Source organism: Nicotiana tabacum, chromosome 6 (assembly GCF_000715075.1).
Source record: "Nicotiana tabacum cultivar K326 chromosome 6, ASM71507v2, whole genome shotgun sequence".
Lineage (NCBI taxonomy): Eukaryota > Viridiplantae > Streptophyta > Magnoliopsida > Solanales > Solanaceae > Nicotiana > Nicotiana tabacum.
The window spans coordinates 103577818-103599344 of record NC_134085.1 but is presented as its reverse complement, the minus strand read 5'-3'; the positions used below and the strand labels follow the sequence as shown (position 1 = coordinate 103599344).

Genomic DNA, 21527 nt, shown 5'->3' with positions numbered 1-21527 from the left:
GTCATAGAATCCTACTGGAGACGCTCAAACTGCCTTCAATAGTTCTCCCTCTGAGTGATAGGAAGAAACTTCTCCAAAAATAGCTGAGAGAACTGACCCCAAGTCAAAGTTAGTGACCCATATGGTCTAGCCAAACAATAATCTCTCCACCAAGTCTTGGCGGATCCAGACAGACAAAAAGCAGCAAAGTCAACCCCATTGATCTCTACTATTCCCATATTTCGTAGAACCTCATGACACCTGTCCAAATAATCCTGGAGGTCCTCAAAAGATGTACCACCAAAAGTAGTAGTAAAAGGCTTGGTGAACCTGTCCAACCTCTACAAGGCATCAGCAGACATAACTAGCCTCTCACCGGTCTGTGCCACAACACCCGGCTGAACTACCCCAACTGGCTAAGCTGCTGGAGTCTAAAACTGGGGAGCTATCTGCTCCAGAGTGAAAGTAGCAGGAGTCTGGGCTCCTCCTCCAGCTTGAGAGATGGATGGTGCTACAAGAAGTAACCTGCCTGGGCGACACTCTCCATAAGGCCCACTAGACGGACCAGAGCATCCTCAAGTACCGGAGTGGCGATGAACCCCTTTGGGACCTGAGCTAGTCCTGGGCTAGAACCTCGTCGTCAAACTCAACCTGAGGCTCCGCCACTGGCGCTACTGCTCGAGCTCTAGGCTGAGCTCTGCCTCTACCTCGGGCCCTAGCACGGCCTCGGCCTCTTGCCCCTCACAAGAGCTGCTACTGGGGGCTCAGGCTGCTGGTCAGCTGATGAAGCGGTACGTGTCCTTACCATATGCGAAATAATAGAGTGGAAGTTCAATTAGTATTGAGAAATCAAGTCGCATGACAAGAAAGAATAGATGTAAAGTTTTTCCTAACTCTGTAGCCTCTAGGGGATAAATACAGACGTCTCTGTACCGATCCCTTAGACTCTACTAAGCTTGTTCATGAATTGTGAGACCTAAGCAACCTAGAACTCTGATACCAACTTGTCACGACCCGAATTTTCCACCCTCGGGAGTCGTGATGACGCCTACTCATGAAATCTAGGCAAGCTGAGTCTTATAGATTTTATTACTCATTTTCCTTAATCTTTTAACAATTCCAAATTAACATGTGATTAACAACAAGATAACCATAATAGTAAAATAAATGCGGAAGACGAAGTCTGATAATATAACTAAGTACTAGTACACAACCAATATACAACTCTACCCAGAATTTGGTGTCACAATATCACGGACCCTCTACGAATACTGCAAATAGTAGTCTGAATGAAAAATACAAATCTCTCTAAATTACATAAAAATAGATATGAAAAGATAGAAGGGGACGCTAAGGCCTGCGAGCGTCTGCAGGACTACCTCAATTCTTTGTCACTGGACTGAAGGCAGCAACCTCACTATGGTCCAAAAGCTCCAGCACCAAGATCTGCACACAGTGCAGAGTATAGTATCAGCACAACCGACCCCATGTGTTGGTACGTAGTCGAGCCTAACCTCGATGAAGTAGTGACGAGGCTAGGACAAGAATACCAAATAAACCTCTGCAGTTATATCATATACAACAAATAATAACAATAGAATCTAGCAGTTAAAGATGGAAAGGGGAAACATTCTCGGGGGAAATATAATGTACAAATAGAATTTTAGTAAAGAAGCATACGGAACACCAAAATTCAACTATAAGCAAGGAAAAGGAGAACAAACAAGTGCACGGCATCACCCTTCGTACTTTTACTCTCTTTCTTACCATAAGAATCAATATATTCGGCACGGCATCACCCTTCGTGCTTTTATCTCACATAATCATGGCACGACATTATCCTTCGTGCATTATCACTCATGTCATGGCATGGCATCACCCTTCGTGCTTTTACATTTACAATATCGACACGGCATCACCCTTCGTGCTTTTACATTTACAATATCGACACGGCATCACCCTTCGTACATTAACTCTCACTCATAAAATATCACGCACGACATCACCCTTCGTACTTTTACACTCTTTCTTACCCAAGCAACAATCACAAAGCAATTCAGGTAAGGGAATCAATAGAATCACAATAGAATCCCGGTAAGAGAACAATAATATAACAATAATATCCTGGCAAGGGAAGCAATATCATAAGCAATAACATCCCGACAAGGGAAACAATATCACAAACCTCTTCTCTTTTTCACAGTTACTTCACAACTCAATTCTCAACTTGAGCCAATGCTCTACAATGTTGAGTTACCAAGAATAATTTCATAAGCCTTGTTCAACATTAGAAATTATGATATTAAGTATGGACAATACATAACGGAGTCACAACAATCATAGTATAAGACTCAGGGGCATGCTTGACACCAACGTATAAGTACTCGTCACCACACCTATACGTCGTACTCAAGAATTAACACATAGTAAATAAGACCACAATTCATATTCCCTCAAGCTAAGGTTAGACCAAACACTTACCTCAATGCCACGAACGCAATCAAGCCTCAACTACCGTTTTACCTCTTGATTCCACCACCAACCCGCTTTTATCTAGTCACAATTTACTTAATAACATTAATAAATGCTAAATAAACCAATTCTAATGCATGAAAATAGGTTTTCAAATAACCTCCCCAACAACAACAACAACAACCCAGTGTAATCCCACAAGTGGGGTCTGGGGAGGGTAATATGTACGCAGACCTTACCTCTACCCCGAGGGGTAGAGAGGCTGTTTCCAGGAGACCCTCGGCTCGAAAAGGCAACAAGGGACACTATATTAGTACTATCAATATACTCATAATAAAACAACATAAAATACCATAAAATCCATAACATAACATAAATACCATAAAAAACAAAGTAACAGCAATATAAGAGATATAGGAAATACGAGAAAGATGTAAGGTATTAATACACAGAAGATAAAGCCCATCATCAGTAGTTGATCAATGGCATTCTAAGACTAATTCCTAACTGGCTAGTCTCACTCTAGTGCGCTGTAAAAAGACATCACAATTTCCCCTAACCTACAACCTTAATGCTCGATCTCCACAATTCCCTATTTAGGGCCATGTCCTCAGTAACCCTAAGTCGCGCCATATCCTGCCTGATCACCTCTCCCCAATACCTCTTAGGTCTCCCTCTACCTCTCCTCGTACCCACCACCGCCAGTCGTTCACACCTTCTCACCGGTGCATCAGTGTTTCTCCTCTGAATGTGCCCGAACCATCTCAGTCTTGCTTCCCGCATCTTGTCCTCCATGGGGGCCACCCCCACCTTCTCTCGAATATCTTCATTTCTAATCTTATCCTTCCTTGTATGCCCGCACATCCACCTCAACATCCTCATCTCCGCAACTTTCATCCTCTGGATGTGTGAGATCTTCACCGGCCAACAGTCAAAAAGTCACCCATTCAAAAAGTCAAAAATCGACCCCGGACCCGCTTGGTCAAAACTTGAAGTTCGAACCAAAATCCGATCACCCATTCACCCACGAACTCAAATATATAATTTGTTTTGAAATCGGACCTCAAATCGAGGTTCAAATCCCCAAAATTTAAAAATCCTAAGTTCTACCCAAAAATACCTAATTTCCCCATAAAAACCCTTGATTTTGAATTGAAATCATGTAAAAAGATGTTATTGATTGAAGAAAATGAGTTAGAAATGACTTACTAATGGTTTGGAGAAGAACTTTTCTTTAGAAAATCGCCTAAGTGAGCTTAGGGTTTGAGAGAGTTTGAAAAATGAAGAAATTTCGTCTAAGTTATAGTTTGCACAGGTGCAGATATCACATTTGTGATGTCAGGTTCGCAAATGCGAACTCGCAAATGCGGCCCAGGCTTCAAAAATGCGAAGGTAGGCCTGCCCTGCTTTCTTCGCAAATGCGAACTACCGTTCGCAATTGCGGTACCTGCTGAGGTCGCATTTGCGACATTGAGCTTCGCAAATGTGAAGGTCTCCCTGCTCAGCCCATCTTCGCAATTGCGATGTTTCTTCGCAAATGCGAGCTCGCATTGCGAAGCATGCAGACCTGCAACATACCAGTTGCTGCTCTTAATTTCGAAACACTCCGCGACCTATCCAAAACTCACTCGAGCCCTCGGGGCTCCAAACCAAACATGCACACAAGTCCAAAAACTTCATTCGGATTTGCTCGTGCGATCAAATCATCAAAATAACATCAACAACTATAAATTAAACTGCAAATTCATAAAATTACTCAAGAACATTAAAAAATTTATTTTCTCAACTATACGTCCGATTTATACCAAACCACTTCCAATTCTTACCAAATTCTGCAGATTCAACCAAATTTTTATTTTAAACTCGTACTGAGCTCCAGAACCAAGATACGGGCTCGATACCATCAAAAAATTGCATTAATTCACTCCTAAAACCCTTTATATTTTCCAGCAAATAATTTTCTTTAAAAACTCTTTTCTCGGGCTTGGGACCTCGGAATTCGATTTCGGGCATACGCTCAAGTCTCATATTTTACTACGGACCCTACGAGCCCGTCGGATCACGGGTCCGAGTCCGTTTACCAAGAATGTTGACCAAAATTAACTTTAATCAATTTTAAAGGTCAATTTCCTTATTTTACTTAGGTTTTCACATAAAAAGCTTTCTGTAAATGCGCCCGGACTGCGCACGCAAATCGAGGTAAGACAAAAAGAGGTTTTTAAGGCCTCGGAATACAGAATTTACTTTCAAAATGAGTGATGACCTTTTGGGTCATCGCACTTGAGTACTAGGAGGGGATTAAATTCCTTAAGGAAACACTGTGAATTAGTGTGCTCGGATTAAATTCTGTTTCATTTACATTTTATTTATATGTTATTTTATCTTTTCCAGAATTATTGTACAAATGCAGTTTACTAACAATAACGTCTTAACAAAAGACGCTATATTTTCCCCTTTTTTTAATTTAAATATAGCGTCTTTTCGAAAGACGTTATACTTAACTGGTCAAACGGCCGTTAAAGTATATCATCTTTTTTAAAAGGCGGTATATATATTTTGGTAGCTAAATTTTTTTTCCACATACTTCGATCATTTGAATAAAAAAGAATCACATTTTGGTTGGGACTCAATTAAGTAGCGGAGAAAAGAGTAGTGTCTATTCTGAACGTACTAGGTTAGCTTTTATCTCCTCAAATTATATATTATATATATATACTAAAGAAGTCAAGATTCAGCGGATGTTTGCTTGGACGGCTCGGAGACCAAAACCATTACTCTGTCTTTTTTCTATCAAATAGTTTATTCATATTTAACGGACGAGAAGGGATTACGCTCCAAGTTTCAACCTATCAATTTTTGGGCACTGCTTCCTTCAGTTTGCACTTCTTTTATGGGGCTTTTCTATTGTAGGTGAAAAAATAGGAAGTGTGTATAATTTCACTATTCAGAAAGTGCAAAGAATAAAATAACAGAGAATTATTCCGAACGAAAATTTATAAATTGACATTACATTTTTTATTATGTTTTCGCTCTATACTATGCGGCCTTTGGGTTTCTTAGTTTTTCCATACATATTTTATAGTTAGTTTAAATGAGACAAGGAAGAATGATTAATGTTGTCAAGGTTCATTAAACTATTCTTTATTCTTTCACCTAATTTAGATTTGACTTGTCTTAATATATATTCAACCAAACATACCACTAAGAAACAATGTTTTTAAATGATGCACTGATGGTAGATCAGTATGTAAAATGTAAATATTTAAAAGTTAATGTTTGTCCATTTCATCTGTCGTTTCTTAAGATAAAATTTACATTTTCATTTTTGGTTATACTGAATTTTGATATTTTTAGGTTAAAAATGAGAATCCTAATAGCAAACAGTGTTTTTATTTGACGTTTAAAAAATAACGTACTAAAAATTAATTTAATGGAGTTTAAACAAAAGCGGATCTAAGATTTAAATTATATAAGTTTAACATTTAAAGTTTTAATATTAAACGCATTATAGTTTAAAGTTATAGGTTTATATCTACTCTTTATTACTATTTCAGTAAATTTTAAAGCTACATCCGCATATGAGCTTAAATCGAGATGATATAAAGAAGTCGAACTTTAATTGTACAAAAAATAAAATAAAAATTTATATAACGACGTAAATTTTTTCGAAATTGATAATCGCTTGAATCGAATCATAACACGTGTTGAGCGGATGCTGGATCACGACCGCGAGAGTAGTACTACTCCAGAGGCGTTCTGTCTTGTTGCTTGGTATTTAATCCACGAGACTGGCTGAATTTGACTTGATTTTGATCAACAAGACCTACATATATTAATTAACAACCACTAATTATTAGTGGCTATTGCCTTTTAGGGGGCTGACAATAACTAGTCTTATGATTTAGATAGTTTATCAAACCTTGCAACTTGATAGGGTGGAAAATTTTATTATGACTAGTTGTACGAGATATTTTTTTTGTCTCATAATTTTGTGGACCCAAAATTTTGTGAATCCGAAAGTGTAAGATTGTGGTCCACAAATTTATAAGACAAAAAGGAGCCTCACATAACTAATATAAGTTGTGTGAGATCCACAATAAAACCTCTCTGATAGGGTTATTCGCTACCTAACTTCTTGACAAAGACTGAGAAATTAAAAAGCTTCTCAACCAGAAGTTAGTATTTATTTTCTTATCTCTTCGACAACCCAATCGAATATGGGTTCGGCCGAACCCAATAACTTTGGTTCAAACTTTATATTTGTCTTACAAAATTCATTGAATATATACAAATTATTAAATTAAAACCTAATAACTTAAAATGACTTGAATCCTGAACCCATAAATATCAAATCATGTCTTCGCCTCTGAACCCAACATAAGTGTTCTATTATTAAGCAAAGGTGAAATGGCTTCCTGGCTACTTAAATTTGTAAGGCTTTTGAAAGTCGATACATGAACTTTGTATTTTTTCATTTGAACACCTCTACTTGAGAAAATGTCTATTAATAAATACCTTTGACCGTTGACTATGCTTATATGGCAATATTATAGTTGTTGTGGCCAATTGCGTGTTAATCATAAGTATTAAGTGCTTGAATATGATAAAAAAAATTTTAAAATAATTAATTTAAAAAAATAAAAAAAAATCACCGAGTCAGATTTAAAGAAAAGCCACCCCTCCATTTATCTTCGCCCCACCCCCTCCATGTATTTTCTTCCTTTCCCGTCTTTTGCTTTTTATTCTTAATTAAAGTCATAACCAAAATTTTGATAAATCAAACTCAAAAGCTCCATATTCAATCCACATATCTGACTATTCTTTAATTTTTAACCATTAATCACACTCAAAAACTTCATATTAGAGAAAAGTCAACATCCATTATCATACGAACCAAGGAAGATGGAAGAGATCGGGACAAATTTTTGGAGTGAGAATAAGTAATAAGAAATTGAAAAGCAACAATATTCGTTGCTTTTCAACATCTTTTTGATTTGTTGAATTTTTTGCTGATTTGAAAAGCAACAGCGTAATACATCTTTTTGATTTGTTGAAAAGCAACTGCAATATTTCACAAAGGCAAGTACGTGTATAATGGTGGAAGCTCGAGAGGTGGTTTTATGGCTTTCGCTTGCGCGATGAATTACACACACGTACTATCTCTTTAGAAGATCTGCAACAGGGAAGGAGGAAGCAGTTCTTGGGGTACAAGGGTTATATGAAGAAACAATTAATTTGACAAAAAAAATAAAAAAATAAAAAGAAGTGGGACCTTGAACATATAAGTGGTCACAAATGTGAATGAATGGAAGATGTGACTATATAAAATATTAAATTAAATTCATGTCAGCAGCGATTGAACAACACGCACCATGGCAAGTGTTTATTAGTAGACATTTTCTTAAGTAGATGTGTTCAAATGAGAAAATCCAAAGTTCGTATATCGGCTTTCAAAAGCCCTACAAGTTTAAGTGGCCAGAAAGCCATTACGCCTTAAGCAAAACTATCGTTACATGTTTTACACAATAACTTTTCTTTTTCTCTTATTTTCTTTCACCTACCCTCGCTAAAGTATTACGAAAATTTTAATTTAATTCAGGCTTCTAGAGAAAAGAAGATTAAGGGTAGCAAAAGAGAAACCAAATCTATAAACTTGTGGGATATTATTACTAATCAACTGTGGTTACGCTGTTCTAGTGGGAATTGAAAGGGGTAAACCAATCAGAAGGGAAATATGTTGCTATCTTTATGTGGCCACAAAGGGGAGCAAGTATGATAACTTCTTCTGAAAGATTATTGGGCTTCCTACATAGATTTTCATTCTCTTTGCGGCAGAAATGTTCGGGACTCCTTAGACTTAATAACTTTTATTTAGCTACCTCGTGGTTTTTATATCCTCTAAAATTGAAATTTAATAATCTTGACGCCCCTAGATGTTGATGTGACAAAGAGTGTGAATACACTTTTTTTGGCGCGTGAGAGGGAAGAAAAATCGAAAAATTAGCTTCCAAGTGGAGCATTTTTCAAATATTAATTGTCACATAACAAATATAATAATATATTTGTTCCAACTGTATTTCTCGTTGTTTCTTCTTAATATACATTATATATTTTTTCCTAGTTGTACTTTTTAAAAATACAATGAATATATATTTCAACTATTTATTTTTTATCTTTTTTCGGTCCAAATTAATCTATAAGAGTTAGTTTAAGCTCCATTTATTTTAGCCTAATAAAAAGAAGATTTAGCCAAAGTAATGAAGCTCAAATGAAATATTTTCTACAAAAAAATAAATATATATCATGTATTTTTTTTTCATGCAATGACTATTTATTTAAACTATGCAGTTTTTCTTTTCGAGTCAAATTCACAAATATTTGGTCGGAGATTTATTATTTTAGCTAAAATATTTATTTTTCCAATATATGGAGTTTCAACAATATATATTTTTTTATTTTATTTTAGATGCAATGATAATATTTTAATTGTGTATTAATTCTTTTACTAACCAAATATGTAAAAATAATTTGATTAAAATATCATAAATTTCAGCTAAATAAAAAAATATAGTCAAAATAACGTTGTTTCAAGTTTGTTTTCTTCAAATTTTGGTATGAAAAAATGATTTAAGTACTTGGTGGACTTAAAAAGATAAAAAAATATATTTTATTATAAAAAATATCACATGGACAAAAACAATCCATGTGGCAGTGCGTGTGTCACACTCCCACAAGTTGTCAGTGTCTAGGGGGTCGAGGCTATAAAATTACCAAGTTTAAGGGGATATTAAAAACCATGTGAAGTTTAAGATAGAAACTAAAAAAAATTGCCAAGTTCGTAGGAATCTTGAGCTATTCTGCCATTTTTTGCATTTCCTCAACCCCCATATTCATGGTCATCAACTCATGAATCTGAGTGAAATAATGGATATTCTCTTTTAACTTGTCTTATATAGTATAATTAATACTATCCTTCATTAATTTAGTATTCAAATGTATTATCTATCAAAAATTAAATGTGAAATTTGAAAAGTATTTTATAAAGGTAGTATAGTCGAGTGGTTCATTTTTGTATGATATGAGAGGATTTTATAAAAGTATTTTATAAATGTGAAATTTGAAAAGTATTTTATAAAGGCACTTCATGTACGCTCCCTGTTCGACTTGACGTGACACAATTACTTTTTAAAGAGTAAGGGGTTGTTTGGTTGAAATATGATTTATATCGGTATAAGTTATGTCGGTATAAGTTATATTGGGATAAGTTATACTAGGATTAGTTATGTTGGGATTGTTTATTCATTGTTTGGTATGTTGTATTAAGAATGACAATTGCATAATTTCTAAGAAGAAGGTATAAGTTACACCGGTGCTAATTACCCCACCTTCTATAAGGCATAAGTTATCCCAGTGTTAAAATTAACACCTGGATAACTTATACCTGGTTTGCTAAAAACAAAGTATTAAGTTGATATTAAATTTTTATATCACCCTTATACCTTCTTATACTTCATGCCAAACGACCCCTAAGAGACTTTCTTTAACCATGGTTTTTGCAACTACTTTTTAAATATTTTGAATTGTTAACTGTTTTGACTTATATCACTTTTTATTTAATTTCTAAATATGTAAACTCTATTTCAGTAAGTTTGAAAAATGTATGTCTGAATTCACTTGAGAATTATGCCTCATTTGTTTGCACTTAATGGATGTCTGAATCTTAATCATTCAGATCTCATATATTAAGTGTGTTTGTTTTTAAAATCTGAATCTTAATTATTTAGATCTTAATCATTAATTGTATTTTTTTTTTGACTTCACAGCCACTTAATGGGTCTGAATAAGTCTGTATGACTAAGATTCATAACAGAGACTTAATTTCATTAATATGCTATCATCCATATTCATTATTAATTGTCGTCACCGCCTACCATTATCAACTACTACCATGTCACCACCATCACCGCCAGCATAATCGACTACCACCACCCGACATCCGCACCATTCCCACGACCATCATTTTCAACCACAAACACTCATCCACCTCAATTACCACAACTAACCACCCTATCACCAGGGGCGGATCTAGGGGGCGCAAGGGTGTTCATCCGAACCCCCTTCGTCGGAAAATTACACTGTTTATATAGGGTAATTTTTAATATTTTCGTATAGATATAATATGTTGAACCCCCTTGACACAAGGCAAAAGCTTGGCTTAGTGGTTAAGGGGGTTCAGATTTTGTAGCAGGTCGTAGGTTCAATTCCAGTCAGTCACAATCTAATTCTTTTCACTTCAGAACTTTTTTCTTTTTTTAATTTTAAACGAGGTCGTTTCTTGTCTTCTCTTTTAAGTCCGTTTCCCCCAAAAAACGTGACTGCTTCTCTTTTTCTAATTTAGGGATTTTGGGTTAAAAAATCCCTAAATCTCTCTCTCTCTTCGTTGGTGCCACCCGCTCTTTGTTTCTTCGATCTTTCTGCCTCACCAGACGCGTCTCAATTCTCTCCATTGCCTCGCTAGTCGCCGCCCTGTCGCCGGCGTTTCATCTATCATGGCATTGGCATCCCAGGTAAATTACTTGTTCTTTCTAACTTTTTCAGAATTTTATTAATGTTTTATTGTTGATTCTTAAATTTAGGTTAATGAATCTTGTTCTATCACTGACCTCTCTGTCTTTTTAACATATTCAAACAAGATAAAAGAAGATTAAAGAAAGAGTTTATGGTGAACCTTTTTTTTTGGTTTTAGTGTATGGTGAACTTAAAATGTAAATGACCTTTCTGTCTTTCTAGATTCAGTATTGGATTGAAACATAGCTTAGAAATCCGTATGGCAACCAGCAGATAAATTATAAGTTATTAATTATGATTTATAACACTTTCCTTCTGCAATTTTGTTTTTACAGTAATGCACACTTGTTGTTTGATAAAATGGTTAGGTAATTTTGTTCTAACTACATTCCTACTTTGTAATTCAGTCTCAAAATTCAGTGAAGAGGTATTTTACCAAAGCACCAAAACCAAATTTGGCTTCTCATACTCAACCTATCCAGTTGGAGAATATAAACCATTTAGAAGTACCATCTTCTAATGAATTTGATTTGGATTCTTTAAAGTTTGATCCGGGGGAAAGAACTCAAATCTTGGACTTCCATCCAAATCATCGTGATATTATTAGGAGAGAATACCTTCGACAATGTCCTTGTCAACCTCGGCTTCATAACTTTCCTAAAACAAATTTTTCTGGATCAATGCGTCGATTTAATCCTAAATGGTTTGATGATGAATATCATGATTGGTTGGAGTACAGTGTAAGTAAAGATGCATCCTATTGTTTGTATTGTTATCTATTTAAAGATAATAATATTCATCAAGGCGGAGGTGATGTATTTTTAAGTATAGGGTTTAAGAGTTGGCATAAAAAGAAAAGTTTTGATAAACATGGATCGAGTAGCATTCACAATGAGTCAAAAAAGAAATGCCAAGATTTGCGGCAACAACGGTCTATTCAATCTTCATTTGAAAGGCAATCTAATCAACTTAAGCATGAGTATTGGATTCGCTTAACTGCTTCAGTTAATGTAGTAAGGCTTCTTATAACTCAAGGATTAGCATTTCGAGGTCATGATGAATCTAAGTCTTCACTTAGTAGGGGTAATTTTCTTCAAACTCTCTCATGGTATGCAAAAGTATGTGATAACATTCGTGATTATGTACTGGAACATGCTCCTCAAAATGATCAAATGACTTCTCCAATAATTCAGAAAGACATTGTAACTGCATGTAAGATAGAAACAACTAAAGCTATAATTGAGGAACTAAATGGTGATTACTTTGCCTTGCTAGTTGATGAATCTTTTGATACGTCCCGCAAAGAGCAAATGGCGATTGTCTTACGGTATGTTGATAGAATGGGATTTGTGATGGAGCGACTTATTGATGTAGTTCATGTTCAAAATACTTGTGCTTCATCTTTGAAGAGTGCAATTGTTAATTTACTTGATCAACACTCCTTAAGTCTATCATATGTGCGTGGACAATGTTATGATGGGGCAAGCAATATGCAAGGTGAGATTAATGGTCTTAAAATGTTGATTAAGAGAGAAAGTAGATCGGCTCATTCCATTCATTGTTTTGCTCATCAACTCCAACTTACCCTTGTTGCGGTTTCTAAGAAATGTCTTCAAGTGGGGGAACTTGTAGTATTGGTTTCCAATATTTTGAATATATTAGGATCTTCGTTTAAGCGTATGGATGAATTTCGAGAATCTCAAAAAGAAAGAATTCAAGAGGCATTAGATATGGGTGAGCTTACAACTGGTCGGGGCTTGAATCAAGAATTTGGTCTTTCAAGAGCATGTGATACTCGTTGGGGATCTCACTTTAAATCTTTTAATAATTTTATTCTGATGTTTGGCTCTATTCTCGATGTTCTTGAATTGCTTGTTCTTGATGCACATTCTACAGATGAAAGAGCCAAGGCAATGGGATATCTCAGGGCTTGTCAAACATTTGAGGTTGCATTCATGTTACATTTGATGAGAGATATTTTAGCAATCACAAATGAGCTCAATAAATGCTTACAAAAAAAGAGCAAGACATTGCAAACGCCATGCTACTTGTTGAAGTAGCAAAGAAAAGGTTGCAAAAGTTAAGGAAAGAGGAATGGAATTCTCTTATTGCGGAGATATCTGCATTTTGTATCAAATATGATATTTTGATACCTCAGTTTGATGAGCTATACGTTAGTTCTTTAAGATCACGTCGTAAACCTGATGACTGTACAGTCTTACATCATTATCGGGTTGATGTATTTTGCAAAATTATTGATTGGCAAATTCAAGAACTTAATGAACGTTTTGACGAAGTGACAACTCATTTGCTTCATGGAATTGCTTGTTTGAATCCAATTAACTCATTTTCAAGTTTTGACATCAGGAAAATAATGAGAATGGCTGAGTTATATCCTGATGACTTTGATGAATTTAGTATGGGTGCTCTTGAGAATCAACTTGCAAGTTATATTATTGATGTTCGTGATGTTGATGAAAGATTCTCCGATCTACATGGGCTTTGTGATCTTTCAAAAAGATTAGTTCAGACAAAGAAGCATTCAAATTATTCTCTTGTATTTCGCTTAGTGAAACTTGCTTTGCTTCTGCCTGTTGCTACCTCATCCGTTGAAAGAGCTTTTTCGGCGATGAAGTTTATCAAGAATGACTTACGAAGTCGAATGAATGATGAGTTCTTTAGCGGTTGTTTGGTGCCTTATGTAGAAAAAATTGTGTTTGATAGTATTTCTAATGATGCTATTATTAAAACATTTCAAGATATGAAACCCCGTCGAGTGCAGTTGTAATAATGTACTTAGTTATTTTTTGTTGATCTCATTAGTCATTAGGTCCTTGTAACTAATACAAGACTTGTTTTTTGTATTTTCTCTTTTGAAAGTCTTGTTACTATGATATGTTTATCTTAACACTATCTTTGTGTTGAGAACTTCTCTTTCTATTAATAAAATCTGTTAGCATCTATTTTTTTTTTTTTTTGGTTTTGGTTGGCTAGCTTCATTGTGTATTTGACTTTTAAAATTTTTGAACCCCCTTCGCAAATATCCTGCCTCCGCCACTGCCTATCACCATCAACAATCAAAACAAGCACTACCCATCATTATAAACTACCACCACCCACCCCACCTTCCTCAATCATAACTATCACCATCACCCGTCATTATTAACTATCACCACTCACCATTACCATCCTCAATCATAATCGTCACCACAACTAATTACCACTAGCTACTACCCTGAATCACCACTATCAACCAAACCTACTGCCAACCACCGCTTTTAGTCGGCATTCACAAGTACCATCGTTAGCACCATCAGCAACTACTATATTTTTAAAAAATTATATATTTTATTGATAAAATATTAGATTAATTAGTATTTCTTTGAATTTTATGTTTATTAATTTTCAAATAAAAATAAATTTTATACATTGAGATATTAAAAATCAAGAGTCTTAATCATTTAGTATTCAGATCTTAATACACATCTTAATATTCAGATGTGTGGCTTAATCTTAATGCACATCTTGATATTCAGATGTGTATTCAGATTCAGACGTCTTAATCTTAAAAAAAACAAATGAGACCTTAGTCAACTTGACCTCATGATCGACATCACATACAATATATATTATGTGTGATATATATATGCCAAATGATCTCCAAATAATTGTCTTTTTTTCTTTGGCACATTTTTGGAGAAAAAGAAAAAGGAAAAGGATAGTAAGAATCGAAGTCACACATATTTCTGATCTAATTGTGTTGTTCCTATATAGATTAGTACGTAAGTGGTTTTGCTGATGTTTGAATGGCCATATTTTTAATCTAAACCTAAATTATAATTCTCTTGATCTCACTTAAAACATACCTTAATTTGCTATTGTAGAATACTCACGTAACGTGGGCGGCCGGCGCTACACCACCTCATAACTTGGGGATGATATATCTTCCAACATTTTCAAATGACTGTCACAACTTAAACGTGACTACTCTTTCTATAATTCGCTTGGCATCACAAGAAGAACAACCCTTTAATTCAATTAATTAGGCTTTAGACTCATGTTATAATGCAGTGAAAAAAATGAATGTAGTAATTATTAAACAAAGTTTGTATGTTATCAAGGTAAAACAAACTCAGAGTTATCCTTAAGTTTTATTAATTTATATTTTTTCAAGTTTATTAGTAGTCGTGAATCCCTTAAATAATTGAAAGGGGGAAGAAGGAGAAGAGAGAAACTTTAGTTTAGTTTTGATTTTTTGAGCTTATGACCCAAGAATGTTCCTATGGTGAATAATTAGGTTAATTACAGTAGTATAGTGTACATGTATTATTATGCACAATATTATTATGTAAATATGATTTACTTTTTTTGCCTAGATAGTTAATCAATTTTGCAATTTTTTGACTTACATAACAGAATGGCAGTGATAAGTAGTAATTTCTCAGAACTTTATATGCTCCCTTTAGAATTTTGCATAATAAATGGGACCAAAGAATTTTGCATTACTGCATCATTAGACCCATGAATTAATGAGAGGGACAAATATAAATGGTCCATCACACCCAGCTGTACTGCAAAGCAGTAAGAGCAGTTGCAGCACCAATACTACATATAGCCTACCTACTCTTCCTCCAATTCTTCAGTCCTCAACTTTCTTAACTTCCTACCATCGCTCTAATTTTGGCTTCATTGATCTAATGGAAGCTAATAATGATTACACACAAGATGGCACGGTTGATCTTCGAGGTCAACCTGTTCTTGCTGAGAAAACTGGCAAATGGAAAGCTTGTTCTTTCCTTGTTGGTAAGCTCCATTTCTACTCTTCTCTTTTTTCATATATGTGCACGTTAAAGGCAGATTTAAGATTTTGAACTTTATAGGAAACGAGCCAAAGCTAATGAATTCGGCTGAACTTTATATATTATATTGTATATCCGCCCCTGATGATATTGACTCTAGCTACTATTTAAGATTGTGGAATCCAATTTATCTTAATTCTTGAATTAAGATTCTTAGAAAGAGAATGATCTTAAAAATTCTTGCTAGTTTTTACAAGTAATATATGAAACAGGGTATGAAGCATTTGAGAGGATGGCTTTCTATGGGATAGTTTCAAATTTAGTGGTGTACTTAACAACACAACTACATGAAGATACTGTTTCATCAGTTAGGAATGTGAATAACTGGTCTGGTTCAGTTTGGATTACACCTCTTCTTGGAGCCTATGTTGCTGACACTTACTTGGGTCGCTTCTGGACTTTCACTATCTCTTCACTTATTTACGTCATGGTAAGCACCAAACACACATATATATATATATATATTCCTTTATTTCCTCCACAAATAATATATATGCTATCTTGTGTGATAGACATTGGCGAAGCCACATTATCATAAGACCACCTTTAATCGAAAAATTGCACTATATACATAGGTAAAATATAACATTTTAAAAGTATATAATACTTATTGAATACTTTTTGTCAGAAATTATTTTTATTTTTTTTAAATTTGAACATCCTTGAAAAAATTCCTAGCTTCTTCACCGGTGATAGACACAAGTCCACATCTAGAAGTTATTATTTGTCATTCTTTAGCTAGGATGCTCCAAAAGGAACCTTTCACATGATTCAGTCAAAGTTCAATATATGTAATTATGTCTGCAACACTTACTATCTTGATTGGCCTACAATTGAGTATACCAGCTATGGCCAAAAAATTTGGAGGATTTTTTCCAGTGGGACCTATAAGCAATTCCATTGTCCTGGCTAAAGAATGACTTGTAATTAAATTCACCACATAACCTGGAGCTTTGCATATATATATAATATAGATTTTTGTGTAAGTTAGTTTTGTATTAGTATTAAGTTTTATATATACTAACAGATACCAAATTTCACATTAGTTATGAAAAATTTGTACCAGAGACAAATGTTGTGCTACTACGTACTCGTTATCCCAAGATTGTACCAGTTTTCAAAGTAGGGAATCTCTACATATATAGCAATTCTTACATTATTATCTATTGTATACCAAATTTTAACATTATTGTTCACTACATAAAAATTCATATATTTTTATTTAGAAGATTTAACTAAATTAAACTAGCAGCAATTGCAGGTAAGCGCAAGAACTGGCTTGTATTAAAATTACCACCTATAATTTTCGTGCCTGATACATGGCTAGCTAATAAAATGACATTTGTGAGCTCTGCTGGAGTGAAAACGAGATACGTTTGTTATGCAGCTCATGAGTCGTGACTACATCTACTTTCAATAAACTTTGTACTTTCTGCATTTCGGTTTCAGCATAGTCAAGCTTTGTCCTTTATAGTGGGATAGCGACCGAAAATCATTTTCGAAAATTTTGTCATTTTGTTCATAGATCCAAATTCTTACTCTGCTTATTTCCTGTGTTGCTCGGACTCTTCAAAAATGTTATCGCAACTGAGTCGGATATCCCAAAAATATATAACTTTTGGAGGATCCGACACACTCCCACCAATATTTTTGAAAAGCCAGAGCAACGTAGCTTATTTCTGCTGGCATTAAATAATTTACTGACCAAACTATTTTCCATTAGGGAATGGTGCTTTTGACAATGGCCGTGTCAATTAAATTCATGAAGCCGAGTTGTGAAAATGGAGTATGCAACAAGGCCACTGCATCTCAAATCGCCTTCTTCTACGCATCTCTTTACATAATAGCCATTGGAGCAGGTGGAACAAAGCCTAATATATCCACATTTGGTGCTGACCAATTCGACGACTTTAATCCACAAGAAAAAAAGCTAAAAGTTTCCTTCTTCAATTGGTGGATGTTCAGTACCTTTGCTGGTGCTTTACTTGCTACAATTGGCCTTGTTTACATCCAAGAAAACTTGAGCTGGGGATTAGGATATGGCATTCCAACTGTGGGTCTGATATTTTCTCTAGTCATTTTTTACATTGGAACCCCAAATTACAGGCACAAAGTTAGAAAGTCTCAGTATCCTGCTCGGGACCTATTTCGTGTTCCTATCGTCGCATTTGCCAACAGGAAAATTGAGCTCCCTAATGACCCGTCTGAGCTTCATGAATTTGATATGCAATACTATTTCAGTACTGGAAAACGCCAAGTCCATCACACTCCAGTATTCAGGTAAGCATTTATAGTTTTTATAATTGAAAATCTTTAACGCTTTATTTAGTAGTAAAAGTGCAGCCCGATGCACAAAGCATTTCGCATTCACGCAGGGTCCGGGGACGGGCTGCACCCAAGGGATTTGATGCAGGCAGTCTACCCTGATGCTTGCATCAGTGACTGATTCCAGGGCTCGAACTCGTGACCTATAGGTCACACAGAGACAATTTTACCATTGCTTCGAGGCTCAATGAAAAGATTCTTATCCTTTAAATTTGAGAAACTAAGGGCAGAAGGAAGTAGGGGGACCTCCCAATTTATCCACAACTAAGGTATCTCCAAATGGCAAAATGTTGATGTCTCGTTCCATGTTTTCATTCGTTAGAATGCGTCGATTCAGTACTTGCCACGTGATCATTTACACTGCTCTACTGTACTGGATCCTCCAAATAATGGTTGCTTTCTGTTGTGCGCCCTACCAATTTAATCACTATGACTACTCCCAGAAGAATCTAATCTACCAAGGATAAATGAGGGACCTCAAATAAAGCCCACCACATTTTATGCTTCATACTATCTTAAAACCCTACAACATAATTGCACTTGGACTCTCGTCGATTCATCGATCGATTGAGAGCTATTATAATTTGACTAGTATATCAACTTATATTTTGAGAAGAGTTAGAATTTCAACTTTATCAGTTTTGAATTTCAATTTCAAGGGCTAATGACCGGATTTTAAATTTTATGCGAACATATTTAATAAATTTCTTAATACAAATACGATACTTGAGCAAAACACATTGATTTGGCCGAATCGATATCTGGGCTTCTATATCTGCCCCCACTGCTTATACTTGATGACAGTTAAAACTATAATCCCGAATCATAAAAGAAAGTCTCAAATCGATCAGAGCATTTTGAAGCATCTACCAAATTATATTATTTGCTTTGTTAATAATGCCCACCTAACTATGAATTGTTCAATTGTTTGATCAAATATATTTGAAATAAACATTCCAGAATCAACCAAACTTTCTTTTTTCAGGTTCTTGGACAAGGCTGCAGTCAAACGAGACACTTCAACAGGCTCAAGACCACCATGCACGGTGACTCAGGTCGAAGGAGCCAAGCTAATTATGGGAATGGCCATGATATGGCTAGTAACCCTAATCCCTAGCACCATTTGGGCACAAATAAACACTCTTTTTGTCAAACAGGGCACCACCTTGGACAGACACTTGGGTTCAAGATTTCAGATTCCCGCAGCATCATTGGGAAGCTTTGTGACTCTCACTATGTTATTGTCCGTGCCCATGTACGACCGATATTTCGTGCCTTTTATGCGCAAGAAAACAGGAAATCCTAGGGGAATCACATTACTCCAGAGGCTAGGAACAGGTTTCCTTATCCAAATTGTAGCCATCGCGATTGCTTATGCTATGGAAGTGAGAAGAATGCAAGTCATAAAAATGCACCACATCAACGGGCCTAAAGAAATAGTCCCTATGACAATATTCTGTTTATTGCCTCAGTACGTGCTATTGGGCGTGGCGGATGTGTTTAATGCCATAGGATTGCTGGAATTTTTCTATGATCAATCACCAGAAGATATGCAAAGCCTTGGTACGACGTTTTTCACAAGTGGGATTGGCCTTGGAAATTTCTTGAATAGCTTTTTGGTGACGATGGTGGATAAAATTACTGGGAGTAATAGAGGGAAGAGTTGGATTGGAAACAATATGAATGACTCGCACTTGGATTATTACTATGGTTTCCTCTTGGTCATGTCTACCTTAAATTTAGGAGCATTTTTGTGGGCATCTAAAAGGTATATCTATAAAAGGGAATCTACAGAAATGAAAGACGAATTTGTAGAGTTGGAAGGCAAAGCCATAGACCTTCTTCCTTAGAGCTGGAATGCTGATTTAGGATTAATTTCTGTTTGATGTATCTTATTAGTCGATCGTTTTAATCAGTTTTAGCTATTTGTACCTTCTTAACGTTCTTCATCAAAAAGTGGGAATGATGAATTTGATAAAGAAAAAAAGAGGTCAAATCAAATTACTCCGGTTGTATCTCACCTCTTTAACCCACCGCTGTATAAGTCAATTACATACCAATAGCTAATTACTTTAGGAAAATTTACAGGGAAGACTCACTCTAAAAATTTAATAACTTTATAAAATGTTATATCCTATCCGCTTCATAACTTCAGATAACGTTTTATAAAAATTATTTACAATTTCAACCAAGCATAAAATTTCTCATCTCAAGAGTTTGAAATATCAAACCTTTCTTTTTCGTTCTCCTCCCTCCCCCTACCCGCCTCTTCAATATATATCGCGATTTACTCTACTGAACTTATGTATCTCGTTCAGTGAGTCGTGCATTTTAACTATATATTGTATGCTCCGCATGTTCCTCCTAGATCCTTGATGTTAAGGGTATTCTCTGTTATCATATCTTTGTTATCAAGTTTCTTCTCGAAATGCCCTAGCCACTTTTCACTCAATGACAAAAAGCATATTTTTCAACATTCATAATAGTTTTCATAGGCAATCAATTAGGATTTTGGTGGAGGATCAACTAATGAGCCAGGAATTAACTAACACCCCAGGGTGGACTAGGCCACATTTTTCAGCCTGATTGTTATTTTTCTCTAGAAATTCTCCACTTACTCTCGCCGCCTACTCACTATGTCTTCTTTTTCTTGTTTCATTTGTTACATACCAATCTTCACATTGCAACTCCTCTTACTCAGACTGAAGGAATCATAGAATGTAATTTTGGATAGAGTGATAGAATTGATGCAATGTGAATATATTTTAGATGAGTCGGCATACTTAAAATGTGTTCAATTTTGTAATAAAATGTAAGCGCTCTATACATGTTTTGTACAGTTCCTGCCTATACCTATATATGAAATGACGGGGGAAGTGCACGGTTAGCCACTAATAACACATGTATTTATTTTTAAGTCACTGTTTTAAATATCTTTAGTCTTTAGCCACTGCTTTAATAAACTTTAACTGCCCGGACGAAAATACCCTTATGCTCATATCCTTAACTTTTGAACTTAACTTCAGGACTACATGTCCTTAACTTTTGAACTTTTAACTCTAAGTTTAGGACTTCAGGACTACATGTCCTTAACTTTTGAACTTGGAACTCTAAGATCAGGACTTCAGGACTATATGTCCTTAACTTTTGAACTTATAACTGTAAGTTTAGGACCAAGTGTCCTTAACTTTTGAGCTTGTTAGTCTAAGTTCAGGACCTATTGTCCTTAACTTTTGGGTTTCTTAGCTTAAGTTCAGGACCTATTGTCCTTAACTTTTGAGCTTATTAGTCTAAGTTCAGGACCAAATGTCCTTAACTTTTGAA

At 35.3% G+C, this 21527-nt stretch overlaps 2 protein-coding genes across 2 annotated transcripts in view; both read left to right on the top strand.

The window, feature by feature from the left end:
• Window positions 1-13807, top strand: part of LOC142181964 (uncharacterized) — a 76801-nt gene extending 62994 nt beyond the window's left edge. The window contains exons 4-6 of the mRNA XM_075255683.1: window positions 10938-11018; window positions 11427-12965; window positions 13178-13807. Coding sequence (XP_075111784.1) covers window positions 10938-11018; window positions 11427-12965; window positions 13178-13807 — 2250 coding nt within the window. The remainder of the gene's footprint in view (window positions 1-10937; window positions 11019-11426; window positions 12966-13177) is intronic.
• A 1726-nt stretch (window positions 13808-15533) lies between these two features.
• On the top strand, window positions 15534-20205 carry LOC107823268 (protein NRT1/ PTR FAMILY 5.1). Its single transcript, XM_016649899.2, has 4 exons — window positions 15534-15822; window positions 16091-16308; window positions 17602-18158; window positions 19189-20205. Exons 1-4 carry the CDS (start codon window positions 15549-15551, stop codon window positions 20051-20053), a joined length of 1914 nt encoding a protein of 637 aa, XP_016505385.2. The 5' UTR covers window positions 15534-15548; the 3' UTR covers window positions 20054-20205.
• Window positions 20206-21527: the final 1322 nt, after the last annotated feature.